The sequence below is a fragment of the Danio aesculapii genome, chromosome 24 (assembly GCF_903798145.1).
Source record: "Danio aesculapii chromosome 24, fDanAes4.1, whole genome shotgun sequence".
In the NCBI taxonomy this organism is placed as follows: domain Eukaryota; kingdom Metazoa; phylum Chordata; class Actinopteri; order Cypriniformes; family Danionidae; genus Danio; species Danio aesculapii.
Window position 1 is genome coordinate 6,729,579 of NC_079458.1, and position 14,737 is coordinate 6,744,315.

At 35.1% G+C, this 14,737-nt stretch overlaps 2 protein-coding genes across 2 annotated transcripts in view; one reads left to right on the forward strand and one right to left on the reverse strand.

The window, feature by feature from the left end:
* Positions 1 to 12,403, forward strand: part of spidr (scaffold protein involved in DNA repair) — a 105,855-nt gene extending 93,452 nt beyond the window's left edge. Inside the window, exons 17-20 of the mRNA XM_056450222.1 lie at positions 3,338 to 3,428; positions 5,262 to 5,376; positions 8,999 to 9,049; positions 11,925 to 12,403. Coding sequence (XP_056306197.1) covers positions 3,338 to 3,428; positions 5,262 to 5,376; positions 8,999 to 9,049; positions 11,925 to 12,041 — 374 coding nt within the window. The 3' untranslated portion in view covers positions 12,042 to 12,403. The remainder of the gene's footprint in view (positions 1 to 3,337; positions 3,429 to 5,261; positions 5,377 to 8,998; positions 9,050 to 11,924) is intronic.
* A 1,034-nt stretch (positions 12,404 to 13,437) lies between these two features.
* On the reverse strand, positions 13,438 to 14,737 carry cebpd (CCAAT enhancer binding protein delta). The gene has a single exon (XM_056450223.1). It carries the CDS (start codon positions 14,551 to 14,553, stop codon positions 13,717 to 13,719), a length of 837 nt encoding a protein of 278 aa, XP_056306198.1. The 5' UTR covers positions 14,554 to 14,737; the 3' UTR covers positions 13,438 to 13,716.

Consider the following 14,737-nt stretch of genomic DNA (forward strand, 5'->3'; position numbering starts at 1 on the left):
GTGGTCAGCAAATTCAGCGTTTGGCTCGCTGCCTCTGGATTCTCCAGAGAGCAGAGGTTCACGCTGGGGTCTTATCGTTGCCTGATGTGTGTTATGTAACAGATGTGTGCTTGTGCGCAGCGCTTTTCTGCTTTTTTACCATGCTAGTTATCAGAAAACATCTTATATTAAAAGTTCTCTGAAGACAAACAGGCTGTTAGGTCATGTGTTGATGAGCAGTAATTAAATTATGTTTAATATTCCATGACTCATTTCACAGTAGTAGGTCAAATTGGAAGGGTAAAAATAGCAGTAATGTGCTGATTAATCTGGTGTGGAGTAAAAATCACAGTAAAAAGGCTCATTAATAGGGCATAAACTGAAACCTGTAAACAAATGAGCTGTTATTACAGACTAAACTGTTACAAAGAGGTTCATTATTGGCATTTATAAGTACTTTTCCATTGCACTGATGGTTTTTTAGATGTCTTTTAACCAGTGTTGGTGAGGTTACTTTGGAAATGTAATAGATTACAGATTACAAGTTACCCTATTTAAAATGTAATAAGTAGTGTACCTTTTTGATTACTTTATAAAAGTAAAGTAACTGATTACATCTGATTTAATTTTTGATTACTTTTAAGTTTCTAATGGATTTTTCAACTAAATCATTTTCAAGCATCTATACAGAGCAGGTGTAGCTCTGTTTACTGTTAGAATTTTTAAACTCTTTCATCACTTGAATTAAGATTAAATGAATTTATTTTATAGTTCAGCCACCACAAAACCAGACACCAAACAGTGATTACTGTTGTTACAAAATCTACATTTTAGTTAGTTGTGCTAATTTTGCAATTTTCATTTTTAAATCGAAGCAACTTTAATCAATAAAGTCAATCATATCAACATAACTGAACAATTATGCCTCATATGTTTTATAGACACTTCAATTGTTTACTGCAAATAATATGCTGTACTAAACAGAAACAAATTATAGTATATAACAACAAAAACCCAATAAATAAATAAATAAAATTCAATAAAACCAGGTGTTACACATTTAAAATACTACAGTAATTTATAGTAAAAGGAAAATATTTAGGAATAAGCATTATATTGTGTGTGTGTGTGTGTGTGTGTATGTATGTATGTATATATATATATATATATATATATATATATATATATATATATATATATATATATATATATATATATATATATATATATATATTTACAACTCTTCATTAATAAATTACATAATACATAACTATCATGAACTAATAGTAATTACCATAGTATAATTCAGCCTTTACTACAGTAAACTATATATATAGACCTCCTCACCCTCAGTCATCTTTCCATCAAGCAAGTTTCTCGTGTCAGCCCGATGATTGATTTGCGACGTCACTGACCAGAGCGAGAGGTGGCAGTAACGCACCAAAAAGTTTGTTGTCGGCCTCCAAAAAACAGGAAGAAAAAGAAATCATTATTCTCACCATCATATGAATTTACTTTCATCGGCTGGACACCGGCCTCACAGCTCTGTGAATGTCGGTGCCATCACTTATTGATCTGCGAGTGGTAAATGTAGCTTGTGTGAACGCTACTGTGCTGCTTAACTAATAGTAGCTCTATTATAATGAATAGTTCAGTAGCTCTGCAACTGAAAAGCTATTTGATTTAGAAAGCAGCGACGCTGCCGCCACGCTACTGAGAAATATATTTATAGCAGAATAGCAGCGCTTTATTAAATGGCCTTAGACATAAAAGGCATCGTGCATATCAAAAACAGGCAAAGCAACAGATTAATATTATTCAACATATCCCAGATTTTTAAAGAACATTTTTAGATGTAACCCCATTTGTAATCTTTAACATTTTCATAAGTAACTGTAATTTAGTTACACAATTTTTCTGTAAAACTGTAACGAATTACTTTTATTTTGTAATTAAATTGTAAGCTAGTTACTCCTCAACACTGCTTTTAACCCTTGTGTGCTGTAGGATATGTTTTCATTCACTCTGGGCTGATTTTGAGTCTTAATTTGGCCACAATTTTCTTTTGTTTCAGCAAATGAAATGATTTTTGGTGACAAATCTTATTTTGACACACATTTTGGGAAAATGCTTTAAAAAACTCAACAATACACTCTGTGCAAATTGACTACCTTTCATTATGTTAGTGGCTCTTTTTGCCCCATTGACTTCTATTATAATGACATTAATTGCAAAGCCATGACACCATATAATCATGCATTCCTGATTGTTGCTGGTTTCCCCTTTTGGGAAGAGGTACAATTGATCAGTTTTAATGTTGATCATCAGTTACAGTGCAAAAAAAAGCTTAGGTTCTGGCTTTTATATGGAGTTAAATGGAGTGTAGTCTGTGTGTGTATGTGAGAGTGCGAGAAAGACCTTTACGCACTTATCTTGATACGTCTGAGAAAATAAAAATAAGCAGCTCGTCTCTCAGAACAGAGTAAACATAGTAAGTTATCTGCTGTTATACTCCATAGAACCCCATATAAAAGCCAGAAACTTTTTTTGTACAGGCCTGTCTAAATGGTTAATGTTGCCAACTGTATGATGATTACCAGTAAAATTACAAAGTGTACCTCTTCTCAACAGGGAAAACCACCAATAATCAAGAATGCATGATTACTGTATATGCTGTCATGGCCTGCAATCAAAAAATGCTGTTATAATGGAAGTCAATGGGGCAAAAACAGCCCCAAGCATAACGAAAGGATAGTCCATTTGAACAATACACAAGAGTTAAGAACAGAGTGTGAATGTTTTTTTTTGTGCTTTTTTTCGGTAGTAGTTTGGTAATACATGCTTCAGTGAATCAAATTTATGAATATATTTAAATCGCATCTAATTTTTTATTAAAATGTATACATTTTCAGTGTTTTGAGGGATATTAAGTGACTATTTTAGACGTTACAGTAGGTCAAACTAAACTAATTACGTGTCTAATTTATTTATTTAATATATAATTATATTATACAGTTTTTAATTATTAATATTTAAGATATAGATCAGAGAAAGCTATTTCTTTCTATTAAAGGGCTGACTCCCCCCATACATCTTGTTTTGATGTCTTCAGGGGAGGATCAAGCATTAATTAGGGGGTTTAATCCCCCCAAACCCTCCTGTAATTTGCACCCTGATTAAGACTCTTAAATTCTTCTTAAAAAGTTTCTTAAAAGTTTCTAAAATTCTCTTAAAAGTTTCTAAACGGTCCCTCTATGGCATTAAATGCAGTATTTTGGAACCCTTATATTTAAGAGTGTCTCATTAGCAAAGTAATTGCTATCAAATGTGTGAGTGAAATGAATGTGCTTTTTTGCAGGTGTGATTGTTGCGGTGGATGAAAACACAGCATTCTCCTGGCCTATTTGCTGTCGGTGTGAGAGTTGCCATTTAGAGATTCGAGAAAAGCAGTAAGTCCAAAATTCAATGCTAAAACAGATCAAAATCATTACCAGAGAACTTTAAAGACAAGAGGCTATTTTAAGTGAACAGCATCTCTCAGTATGATCTTAATATATGTCATACATAATACATACACATAAGAATAGGAAATTAGAAAAGGTCTCAACATATACCCTATCATACCTTCTTATCCTTATCTTCAACCTCTAAATAATTAAATAAATAACGGAAAAGCACACCTCTGAAATAAAACTAAACTAAATAAATGTGAACTAAAAACTTTAATAACTAAACAAATATTAATAACTTCAAATCCAACCCATGTGCCTATACAGCCTTTATTCCAGCAGCATCACAGCTGCACATTCCTTCTTACGTCATCTAGTAAAATAAAGTGTTTATTGAGTCTCAAGTTCTTTCTTTATTAAAGCTTCCTTGAAATGCCTTAAAACATGCAGTGTAACATATAAAAAAAGACCATTTATTTTGGGACAACAAGTACACTTTATATAGTTTTAAGTTTACATAGTTACATATTGTTTACATGTATAGTAGTGCAATCAGGGCAGAGTGAACTGTCTGACTAATCAGAACAGAGTGGTATATCTGACCAATCAGAGCAGAGTAGAATTGTCTGACCAATCAGAGCAGAGTGGGTTGTCTGACCAATCAGAGCAAAGAAGAATTCTCTGACCAATCAGAGCAGAGTAGAATTGTTTGACCAATCAGAACAGAGTAGAATTGTCTGACCAATTAGAGCAAAGTGGAACATCTGACCAATCAGAGCAGTCTAGAATTGTCTGACCAATTAGAGCAAAGTGGAACATCTGACCAATCAGAGCAGAGTAGAATTGTCTGACCAATCGGAGTAAAGTGGAACATCTGACCAATCAGAGCAGAGTAGAATTGTCTGACCAATCAGAGCAAAGTGGAACATCTGACCAATCACAGCAGAGTAGAATTGTCTGACCAATCAGAGCAGAGTAATATATCTGACCAATCAGATCAGAGTAGAATTGTCTGACCAATCAGGGTAGTGTTGTACATCTGACCAATCAGAGTAGAATTGTCTGACCAATCAGAGCAGAGTAATATATCTGACCAATCAGATCAGAGTAGAATTGTCTGACCAATCAGGGTAGTGTTATACATCTGCTCAATCAGAGCAGAGTAAAATTGCCTGACCTATCAGAGTAGAGTTGTACATCTGACCAATCAGAGCAGAGGCGAATTGTATATCTGACCAATCAGAGCAGAGTAAAATTGTCTGACCAATCAGGGTAGAGTTGAACATCTGACCAATCAGAGTAGAATTGTCTGACCAATCAGGGAAGTGTTATACATCTGACCAATCAGAGCAGATTAAAATTGCCTGACCTATCAGAGTAGAGTTGTACATCTGACCAATCAGAGCAGAGTAGAATTGTCTGACCAATCAGAGCAGAGTAGAATTGCATTGCATGCTTAAACCAAGCGTTTCAGACACTCAGAGAAAAGAGCTGATACTGAAATGGGAATGATGAGATATCAGAAGTGTTTGTTGTTTGTTATTTGATTGTTTGTTTTTTACTTTGGATGATTGTGAACCTGTAGTAAAAGTATTCAAAGCAAAAGTGAGAGAGGAATCTATAAAATAGCATAATGGGCCACTTAAGTGTGTAAGATGCTTCCATTACGTCTGCTGTAATCGCAGCCCACCGCAAAGCTAAATTGTTTTCACATTCCAGCGTAAGAGTAAAGCTGAAGCGGTGAATAACAGAGCCTTTGAGCCCTCGAACTGAAAAAAGACTCGACGAACATTTGACAAACAACAATAAAAGCTGCATGTGTGTCGTTTCTAGGAAAGGATTCTTCTGTTTGGTGTGTGGAGCAGTGATGGATGAACCCAACACAAAGATGCAGCTGGAGGTGTTTCTGAGCTGCTCTTCACTGAGCCACTGTACCATCAAAATCAAGGTGAGATCATGGCACAAATCCACAGTGGATTACACAAAAACATGCCCTGCTCATATACAGTCAGAATTATTTGCCCCCTTATATATTATTTTCCTCAATTTCTGTTTAATGGAAAGACGATTTTATTTAACACATTTCTAATAGCTGATTTACTTTATCTTTGCCATGATGACAATACATAATATTTTACTACATATTTTTAAGACACTAGTATTCAGCTTAAAGCGACATTTAAAGGCTTAACTTGGTTAATTAGGCAAGTTGCGGTTATTTAATTCAATTCAATTTATGTTTATTTATATAGCAATTTCTATAATGTAGATTGTGTCAAAGCAGCTTAACATAGTTCTAGTAAAGTCCAGATTTTAGAGTTGAAGTTCAGTTTAGTTCAGTTCAGTGTGGTTTAAATGTCACTGCTGAAAGTTCAAACACTGAAGAGCAAATCCATCAAATCTATTCAAGCAAGCCGGTGGTGTATGGAGTTAAAAATATGCCAAAACATCTGAATTTGAATTGTGTTCTTTTGAATTATTGACAATTGTAATTTAATAAATCAGATTTTTTTTGTATGCTGTTAAAAATTTTTTCAATTTGAATTTCTTATTTTGAATTTGTTCATTTGAATTTGAATTTCATAACTTGAATATTGAACATCTGAAATTTAAGACAACTGAATTTTTCAAGGCTGAAATTTTTATACACGTATTTTCAAACTTTTCAAACTGTTCTGAATTCATAGACTACAAATATCCAGTTTGTAAATATATTTTCAAATATAGTTTCAAGTTTTCATGATTAAAAAATTCATAACAAAATTCAAAAACAGAAATTCAGATTCAGTAGAAAGTAGGTCAGGGGGTCATCAACAGGGAAGAGTAGACGATCACCAAAAAGTCAAACTAAGAATCACTTACCTCTGCTTGATTCATAGTTATGGACGAATTACAGGGTGCGAATTACGGGGTGGTGGCTTTGGGGGGTTCTGGAAATAGGTAATAATAGATGTTTTTTTCAGCTGCATTTTGTACTAGCTAAAGTTTGTTAATAGAGGATGCTGTGCAACCAGCGAACAGAGCATTACAGTAATCCAGCCTAGAAGTCATAAAAGCATGGACTAGCTTTTCTGCATCTGAGATGGATAGCATACTTCGTAACTTCGAATATTTTTCAAAGAAGGCAGTGTTTGTGACATGGGATATATGATTTTCAAAAGTTAAATTGCTGTCTAATATGACACCCAGATCTTTTATAGTAGAGCTATCGCTAACTTTATATCCCTCTAATTGCAGGTCGAGTAATTAGGGAAATCATTGTTGTTCTGTAGACAATCGAAAACAGATGTTGCTTAGGCGGGCTAATAATATTGACTAGGGATGCTCCGATTAGGATTTTTGCAGCTGATACCGAGTACCGATTTCTTGTCATGGTGATTGGCCGATACAGAGTACCGATTCTGATGCTTCAAGCTTTATGTAACTTTGCCATTGTATGAAGCTCGTTTTCCGTCAAAGTATGATATTTAAGTGGAGATCTCTCCTTACCTAAAAGGTTAAACTAAGGATGCTGCATATTATCCTATACATTATTATTACTGCATGTAATCTTAAACATGTCTCTTATAGTCATTTCTAGAGTTCACACTTAGCTGATGATTGATTATAAAGCTTATTTTGGATGCTGTCCTGGGAGAGAGGCCTTAGCTCATAAGATCCTCGAGCCTGGGGCTCCCTCCCGTTTGCAAGGCGAGAGGGGAGTTTGAGCTCAGGTAGATCTCGAGAAATCCCCTGCTGTAGTAGCTAATAAACAGATAGTGATTGCTCTTAAGAGATAACTACTTACTAGGAGAACGTCTATGGTGCCGATTTGGATAAGTCAATTAACTTAAGTTGCCTGTTTTTGGATGGTGGGAGGAAACCGGGAAACCGGGGGGAAACCCATGTGAGCACGAGGAGAACGTGTAAACTCTGCACAGAAACTTCGGCTGGCTTGGTAAGGACTAGAACCAGTGACGTTCTTGCTGTGAGGCAACAGCGCTAACCACTGGGCCACTGTGCCACCCATCTAGGAAAAGAGGAGGAGTAGGGGTGGAAGGGGGGATTCTTTAAAATGAAGATGGCTGTGATATGGAACTTAGGGTATTTATAGTGGCTTAGGAATCGTCTGATTGGTGAATCATAAATTGAATAATGCGGGACCAGCCGCGAGCAATCATAAGCATGTGATCCTCTCCAAATTACTTTATAAATAAACTTCACATAGTGTGGACAGAAGCAGCGTGACAGAAAAAAAAATGTAATATGTGGCAGACTCACAGAGCTTCCGGAAGAGATCATACGGTTGGACTCAAGATGGGGCTGATTGCTCGGCTCGCGTCACAGCAGCTCAAAACACTGGCTATACAATGGTTGCAACGATTGTGCCAATAAACTGTATAAACAGAGGTCGCACCACATCTATATTTTAACTGCTGTGACGTGTGTGTGCAGCAATCGCTTACGCCCCCTCGCATCATTTATCTCCTCACATGTTGTAGTGCTGCTATCTGTATAACTCAGGTGCGCACTTGCATCTTCCTCTGCTTGTAAACTCTTAACACATCTCAGCCAGATTGGCCAGTAACAATCGAGTCATTAAATGTGATTATCTGCCGATACCGATCTCCAGCCGATTGATCGGAGCATCCCTTATATTGACCTTTAAATGGTTTAAAAAAAATTAAAACTGCTTTTATTCTAGCTGAAATAAAACTAATAAGACTTTCTCCAGAAGAAAAAATATTATCAGACATACTGTGAAAATTTCTTTGCTCTGTTAAACATCATTCGGGAAATATTTAAAAAAAGACTAAATATTGCTAATAATTCTGACTTTTCATCTGTAAATTTAAAAAATTCTTTTAAAAATGATTAAAATTTTAATCGAGAATGAATGCTTCTTGGAAAAAGTGGATGGAATAATTAATGTTGATTTGGGTTAGTCGCTGGTCCAGATCTGTCCCTCAGCCCATGTTTATTTGTGTTCTGCAGAGAGCGACACACATTTCTGATCATGTTTGTGAGGTATATATCTTGTTAAATCTTTTCCATAATGTGTGGCTCTCCACTTCCGCTGAAACGTCCAGGAAACAAAACTGAGTGTAGATAAAACGCTAGATGAAGAGCATTTGGGTTTCAGCAGGAGTGATAAAATCATGCTAGCTTGACTTTATTTTTATTATCGTGAAGTAATTTAAGATGCAATGCAGATGTTTTATTGCAGCATTAAAAGAATCTCACAAAACCTGTCAACAAGAGGCCTGGCATATATACCCCTCCAAAATAAACGTACGATGATTTTTATTTGACCAAATTAATAATAGAAAAAAAATTATCGGCTACAATGAAAGCAGTTTTTAACTTTTTAAAAACATTTTAAGGTCAATATTATTAACCCCCTTAAGCTATTTATTTTTAATTGTCTACAGAACAAACCACTGTTATATAATGACTTGCCTAATTACCCTAATTAACCTAACTAAGCCTTTAAATGTCACAGAATGAATGTTTTTATACAGGTTTTTTTCCAGTTCTGCAACAGTGTATGAATCTATTGATATTAATGCATGGATGTGCATGTGTTTCAGTTGCAGCAAAACACCATCAAGTCTCTCTTGAGCTCAACAAGAAGTTCTGAGGTAAGAAGGTGTCTGTTTTACATTTGTAGTCATTTGTGTTACTTTATTTTTAGGGTTCTCGCTAAAATAAAGCACTAGCTGTGATTTTTGCCTCAATAAACTCCTAATTTGCTGTTCATTATTACTTATTAAGATAGTTGGGTTAAGGGATTAGTGGTTAGAGTAAGATAATGCAGAATGTTTACTTTTTGCTCCTTTTGTCAGATTACTCTTGACTTAAAAACCTTTATTTTGACTTTTTAATTCTGAAACTTCGGTCTTCTATATTGTATTGTGTTTTTTATATTTCTGACAACAAGGCTATATTTTTTAATCAAGGCCATATTAGTTGAATCAAATTTAGCTGAAACCTGAGTAGCTTATTAAGATAAGATTTTTCTCACTGTTAATAAACCACTAGCTGTGACTTTTGCCTCAATAAACTCCTGATTGGCTGTGTATTCAAAGTTATTTACATAGTTGGTTTTAGGGATGTAAAATTAGACTATTTTTGCCCTGCAAAAATGCTTTTCTTAGAGTTTTTGTCTTGTTTTTTTGTCCAAATATCTAAAAAGTCTTAAATCAAGAATCATTTTCTAGACCGGGGATTCCTAAACTTCAGCTTGCGACCCCCAAAATAACAATTCCAGTGACTCATGACCCCCACTATCCTCGGAGGTGGTTATAAGCAGTGCTTACACACACCAATAGAAACTATATAAATGAGCGTATTGATAACACAAAAAAAGTGCAACAGTCTAACAACCATATTTTTTTAGTCATATTCATTTGTTTAATTTAATATTAATCTCACTTAATGAGAACGATGAATTTTGGAAATCACCATACTGGGTTAAGGGAATAGGGATGCAGAATAAGATCATGCAGAATGTTTTTTTTACACTGCAAAATTGCTTTTCTTAGAGTTTTTGTCTTGTTTTTTTGTCCAAATATCTTAAAAGTCTTAAATAAAGAAGCATTTCTAGACAAGCAAATAAATATTGTCTCGTTTTCAGAAAAAAATATGTCAAAATTAAGTGAGTTTTTCTCTAAAACAAGCTAAATAATCTGCCAAGAAAGATTAGTTTGCTTAACCCTGGGGTGTCCAAACTTGGTCCGGGAGGGCCAGTGTCCTGGAGAGTGTAGCTCCAACCCTAATCAAACACACCTGAACCAGCTAATCAAACTCTTACTAGATATACTAGAAACTTCCTGGCAGGTGTGTTGAAGCAAGTTGGAGCTACACTTAGCAGGACACCGGCCCTCCAGGACCGAGTTTGGACACCCCTGGCTCAACCCATTGTCAGATTACTTTTTACTAAAAATCTTTACAAAAAAAACTTTAAAAATCACCTCATTTGACTTCTTATTTCTGAAACTTAATTTCTTTTAAATATTGTATTATAGATTCTATATTTCTGACTTATTTTGGCTTATATTTTCTGAACACAAGGCTATATTTTTGAATCAAGGCCATATTATCTCAATCAAATGAACTTTTCTAGTCATCTCAATTTACATCAATCAAACTGACTAAAATATTAAGTTAAACTTAATAAAGTATAGTATAACTTTAAAAATTTAGTTTAAACCAGAGTAGCTTATTAAAATAAGATTTTTCTCGCCATTACTAGACCACTAGCTGTGACTTTTGCCTCAATAAACTCCTAACTTGCTGTTTATAATTAGTTATTTTAGGGATTAGGGATGTAGAATAATATCATGCAGAATGTTTATTTTTTACACTGCAAAAATAATTTTCTTAGAGTTTTTGTCTTGTTTTTAGTCCAAATATCTAAAAAGTCTTAAATAAAGTCTTAAATAATCTAGACAAACAAATAATGTTGTCTTGTTTTCAGAAGTAATAAGTTAAAATAAGGGATGAGTTTTTTTCTTTAAAACAAGCCAATTAATCTGCTAATTAATTAACCTATTTCAAAGTGAACACAAGGTTATTTTGCTTAACCCATTGTGAAATAACTTTTCACTCAAAAATCTTTCAAATAAAACGTTAAAAATCAATTAATGTTGACGTATTATTTCTGAAACTTCACTTTTCTATATTATATTGTGTTTTCTATATTTCTGACTTAATTTTTTGGCTTATATTTTCAAAAAACAAGGCTATATTTTTTAATCAAGGCCATGTTAGTTGAATCAACTTAACTTTTCTAGTCATCTCAACTTATATCACTCAAACTGACTAAAATATGAAGTTAAACTTTGTATAACTTAAAAAATTTAGTTAAAACCTGAGTAGCTTATTAAGATAAGATATTTCTGACTATTAATAAACGACTAGGTATGACTTTTTCCTCCTAAACTCCTGTTTTTAATAGCTATAAGTTGGTTTTAGGGATTTGGGATGTAGATTGTGCAGATTGTTTACTTTTTACACTGCAAAAATGCTTTTCTTAGACTTTTTGTCTTGTTTTTAGATCAAATATCTAAAGTCTTAAACCAAGAAGCATTTTCTAGACTAGCAAAAAAAATATATTGTCTTGTTTTCAGAAATAATATCTCAAAATTAAGTGAGATTTTTTTTAAACAAGCCAAAAAGCTTATTTAAAAGAAGTTAAATCAGCAAAAAAAAAAAAATTACCTGACGTAGTGTCATTATATTCTTTACAGTTTAGACTAGAAACAAGACCAAATCTCCTGTTTTCTATGTAAGAATTTTTTTTTGCAGTCTCTAAGTACTAAAACAGCCTTAATAAACCTTAATAATAGGCAGGTAAAAAGTCACCAGTTTTTTTTTTTTTTTTTTTTTTTTTTTTGATATTTGAGCTAAAATGTTGCCACAATTTCTATTTAAAACTGAAAGTTAAGTGCATGCATGTGTCTATGGATGTCTGTGTGCATGTGTATGTGTGTGTGTGATCTGTTTACTTAACAGGGCTACAATGTGGAGCATGTTCTTGGCTCAGAGATTGGTCCTCTCAGCACCTTCGTCCACATTGTGAACAGGAGTCAGACTGTTTGGATCGGTTTGGAGGAGTTATCCTTTGACTAGCACACTTATCTGCTGTCATTATTACTGCTTATAAAGAAGAATCAGTCAACACTAGTCATGCATTATTTCTAAAGGAATATATGTGAGAAAAATAGCCTTAACTGAACCACTTTCACTCAAACTACTTTAAGGATGTTTATTCTGAATCATATTGATCTGGAATATGTTGAAATGAATTATTATTAAGATGTTTGTGCGGGATATCCAGCTGATAAAAGAGATTTTGTGTTGAGGCAAAAGTTGTTTCTAACCACATTATGGTGGTGTTTAAGTTCAACTGCACACAATTATAACTCATCTGTTTTGATGCTCTTCATGATAGCTCATATTTACTATAAATAAATGTGGTTTTGGCCACCAAATTATGTTTTTTTTCGTTTTTTTTTTTCATTGAAGCTTAACCATCATCATTTTTACTAACATTACCATTGATCTTTTTTTTGTTCTAATAGTTTTTTAAATGTATTTTTTTCCCTAAAATGTTTATTGTCGACACTAATTACACTACAGTAATAAAACAAGCGATGACACATTTTGGTGTCCATATCAAATTAGTTTTATATACACAAAAAGCATATTTAAAGTATAAAAGGCATCTATTTTAATGGTTGAAATAGTATCTATACAAATAAAATGTCAGATTATAGATAAAATTATATTCAGTTATCATTTAGCAACAGATATAATTATGCAAACACTGAATTAACATTCTTATTCTGACTTGTCAACACAGAAGTAAAGTACTTACTGACAAATAAGTCATTAGTCAAAAAGTGACATAAAAAATGATAATTAATGAGTATTTTGTAGCTGCACTGTAGTTAAATAGTCTGTTATATACAGTAAACGTCTCATAAATATCTTTGATTGCTTCAGCAAATAAATTTTCTAAACATACCTAATAAAATTTGTCCTTTTTTGTTTACTTATTTATTTGTTATAGCAAATATTGTTACGCCAAACAACATTTTAATAGACGTTTTCTGTAAAAAATATGGAGTTTTGCTACTTGAAACATCGTATTTGACAGTGAATGACAATAAATGAAAGTTATTTGTAAATACATTAAGTATGCTGCTTTGAATCTTAATATTTTTCATTCATTAATAAGCTGAAATGTTGCTGTCCAGTTCATCAACTTTCATCTTTGTGTTAGCTTTAATCCTTGTTTACCAACCTGACTATCAAACACAGCAGCCGTTGTGACACAAAACACTAAAGTCTCTCTGTAATGTTTACCACAAACCTCCTTTGTTACTCCTCAGTCCAAAAACCGCCATTTTAACACGCATTTACCTAAAAATATTCGAGTTTTCAAGCTGACTGACAGCTACACCTTCCAACAGACCACGCCCCCTCAGACCCGCCCCCCTACACACATGCGCGTTCACGTGTATGTTTTTTCAAATTCACATCGTTTTATTTATACATCTGTACACACTGTACAATTTCAAACATGCTCTGGCATTAATACGAAGTTTCAGAGAATTATAAAAACAAGTACCATAAAAACAAATATGAAGTTTTTTTCTGTAATAATTTAGAATACAAAAGAAAAATTCACAAAAAGTCCATCATCGTCGTCTAATGTGTAACTTTATGCGCGTCTGCTACAAGAAGAACAAGTTCACTGAGGTATGTTTTTGGCAGGGGTTTGTTTTTGCGCGTGCGTGCGTCACCGACTGTCAACAGCCGCGCGCGCCGCCGTCCCAAACGAGGCTTCGGGCATCTGTTTGAAGAAGTTTCTAAGGCTGCTCAGCTCTCTCGTCAGCTGGTCGATGGTTTTGTGCAGACGCTCGTTCTCCGCGCCCAGCTCGATCATCTTTTGCTGCATGTCCAAGTTGCGCTGTTTCGCCTTGTCTCTGCTTTTACGCACGGCGATGTTGTTCCTCTCGCGCCGCTGCCGGTACTCCGGACTGTGCCTGTCCACGTTCTTTTTGCCCTTCTCCTTGCCTGGCCTCCTGTGAGTCACTGGCTCGGGCTCAGGTGTGGTAGGGGGCGTCGGCTGTCCCGTGTGCATGAGGCTGACGGAGGTCTGCGCGCACGCCTCGATCTGCGAGGGTAAAGACGAGGAGAGGTCGCTGTCGCTCCAGTCCGCCTCCTTCTTAATCGGTGCGCAAAACGAGCCCTTTCCGAAACCCTCCTGGTGCCTCTCCGCGCTCTTGTGCGCAAACGCGTTGGCCATGTAAAAGTCAGGCTTTTCTTGCTTTACAGTATTGTTGAACAGGTCTGCGAAGAGCTCGTCGTTGCAGATCTCCAACGGGACCGTGGACATGGACTCAATGTAGGCACTGAAGTCGATGGCGCTCTCATCGTCATAGATAGCAGGAGCATTGCTGAGCTCCATCATGTTGCCAGTGCTGCTGCTGTTGTTGTTCTCTCCTGGTTTTGCATCTCCTTTATTGTCATAAAAGTTGGCAGGCTCCATGGCCCAGCTCATGTTGCATGGTGGCGTTACGCACTGCGAGTCCAGGTTGTATATGTCAGACATGGACGCAGCAGAAGTCACCATTAAATATGGACAAAACAATTCCCTTGTGAATGAATCCCTTTGGCAGTCCCAAGGAAAGCGTGTCTTGTTTTTTTTTATGCGATCACGCGCTGATTTTCGCGCAGCCCGCGCGTATGTCCAAAAGTTCTGCCTCTGGAACAGGTGTTAAAAGTTTCTCTCTGCTCTATCGAGATCTCCGCCGTCC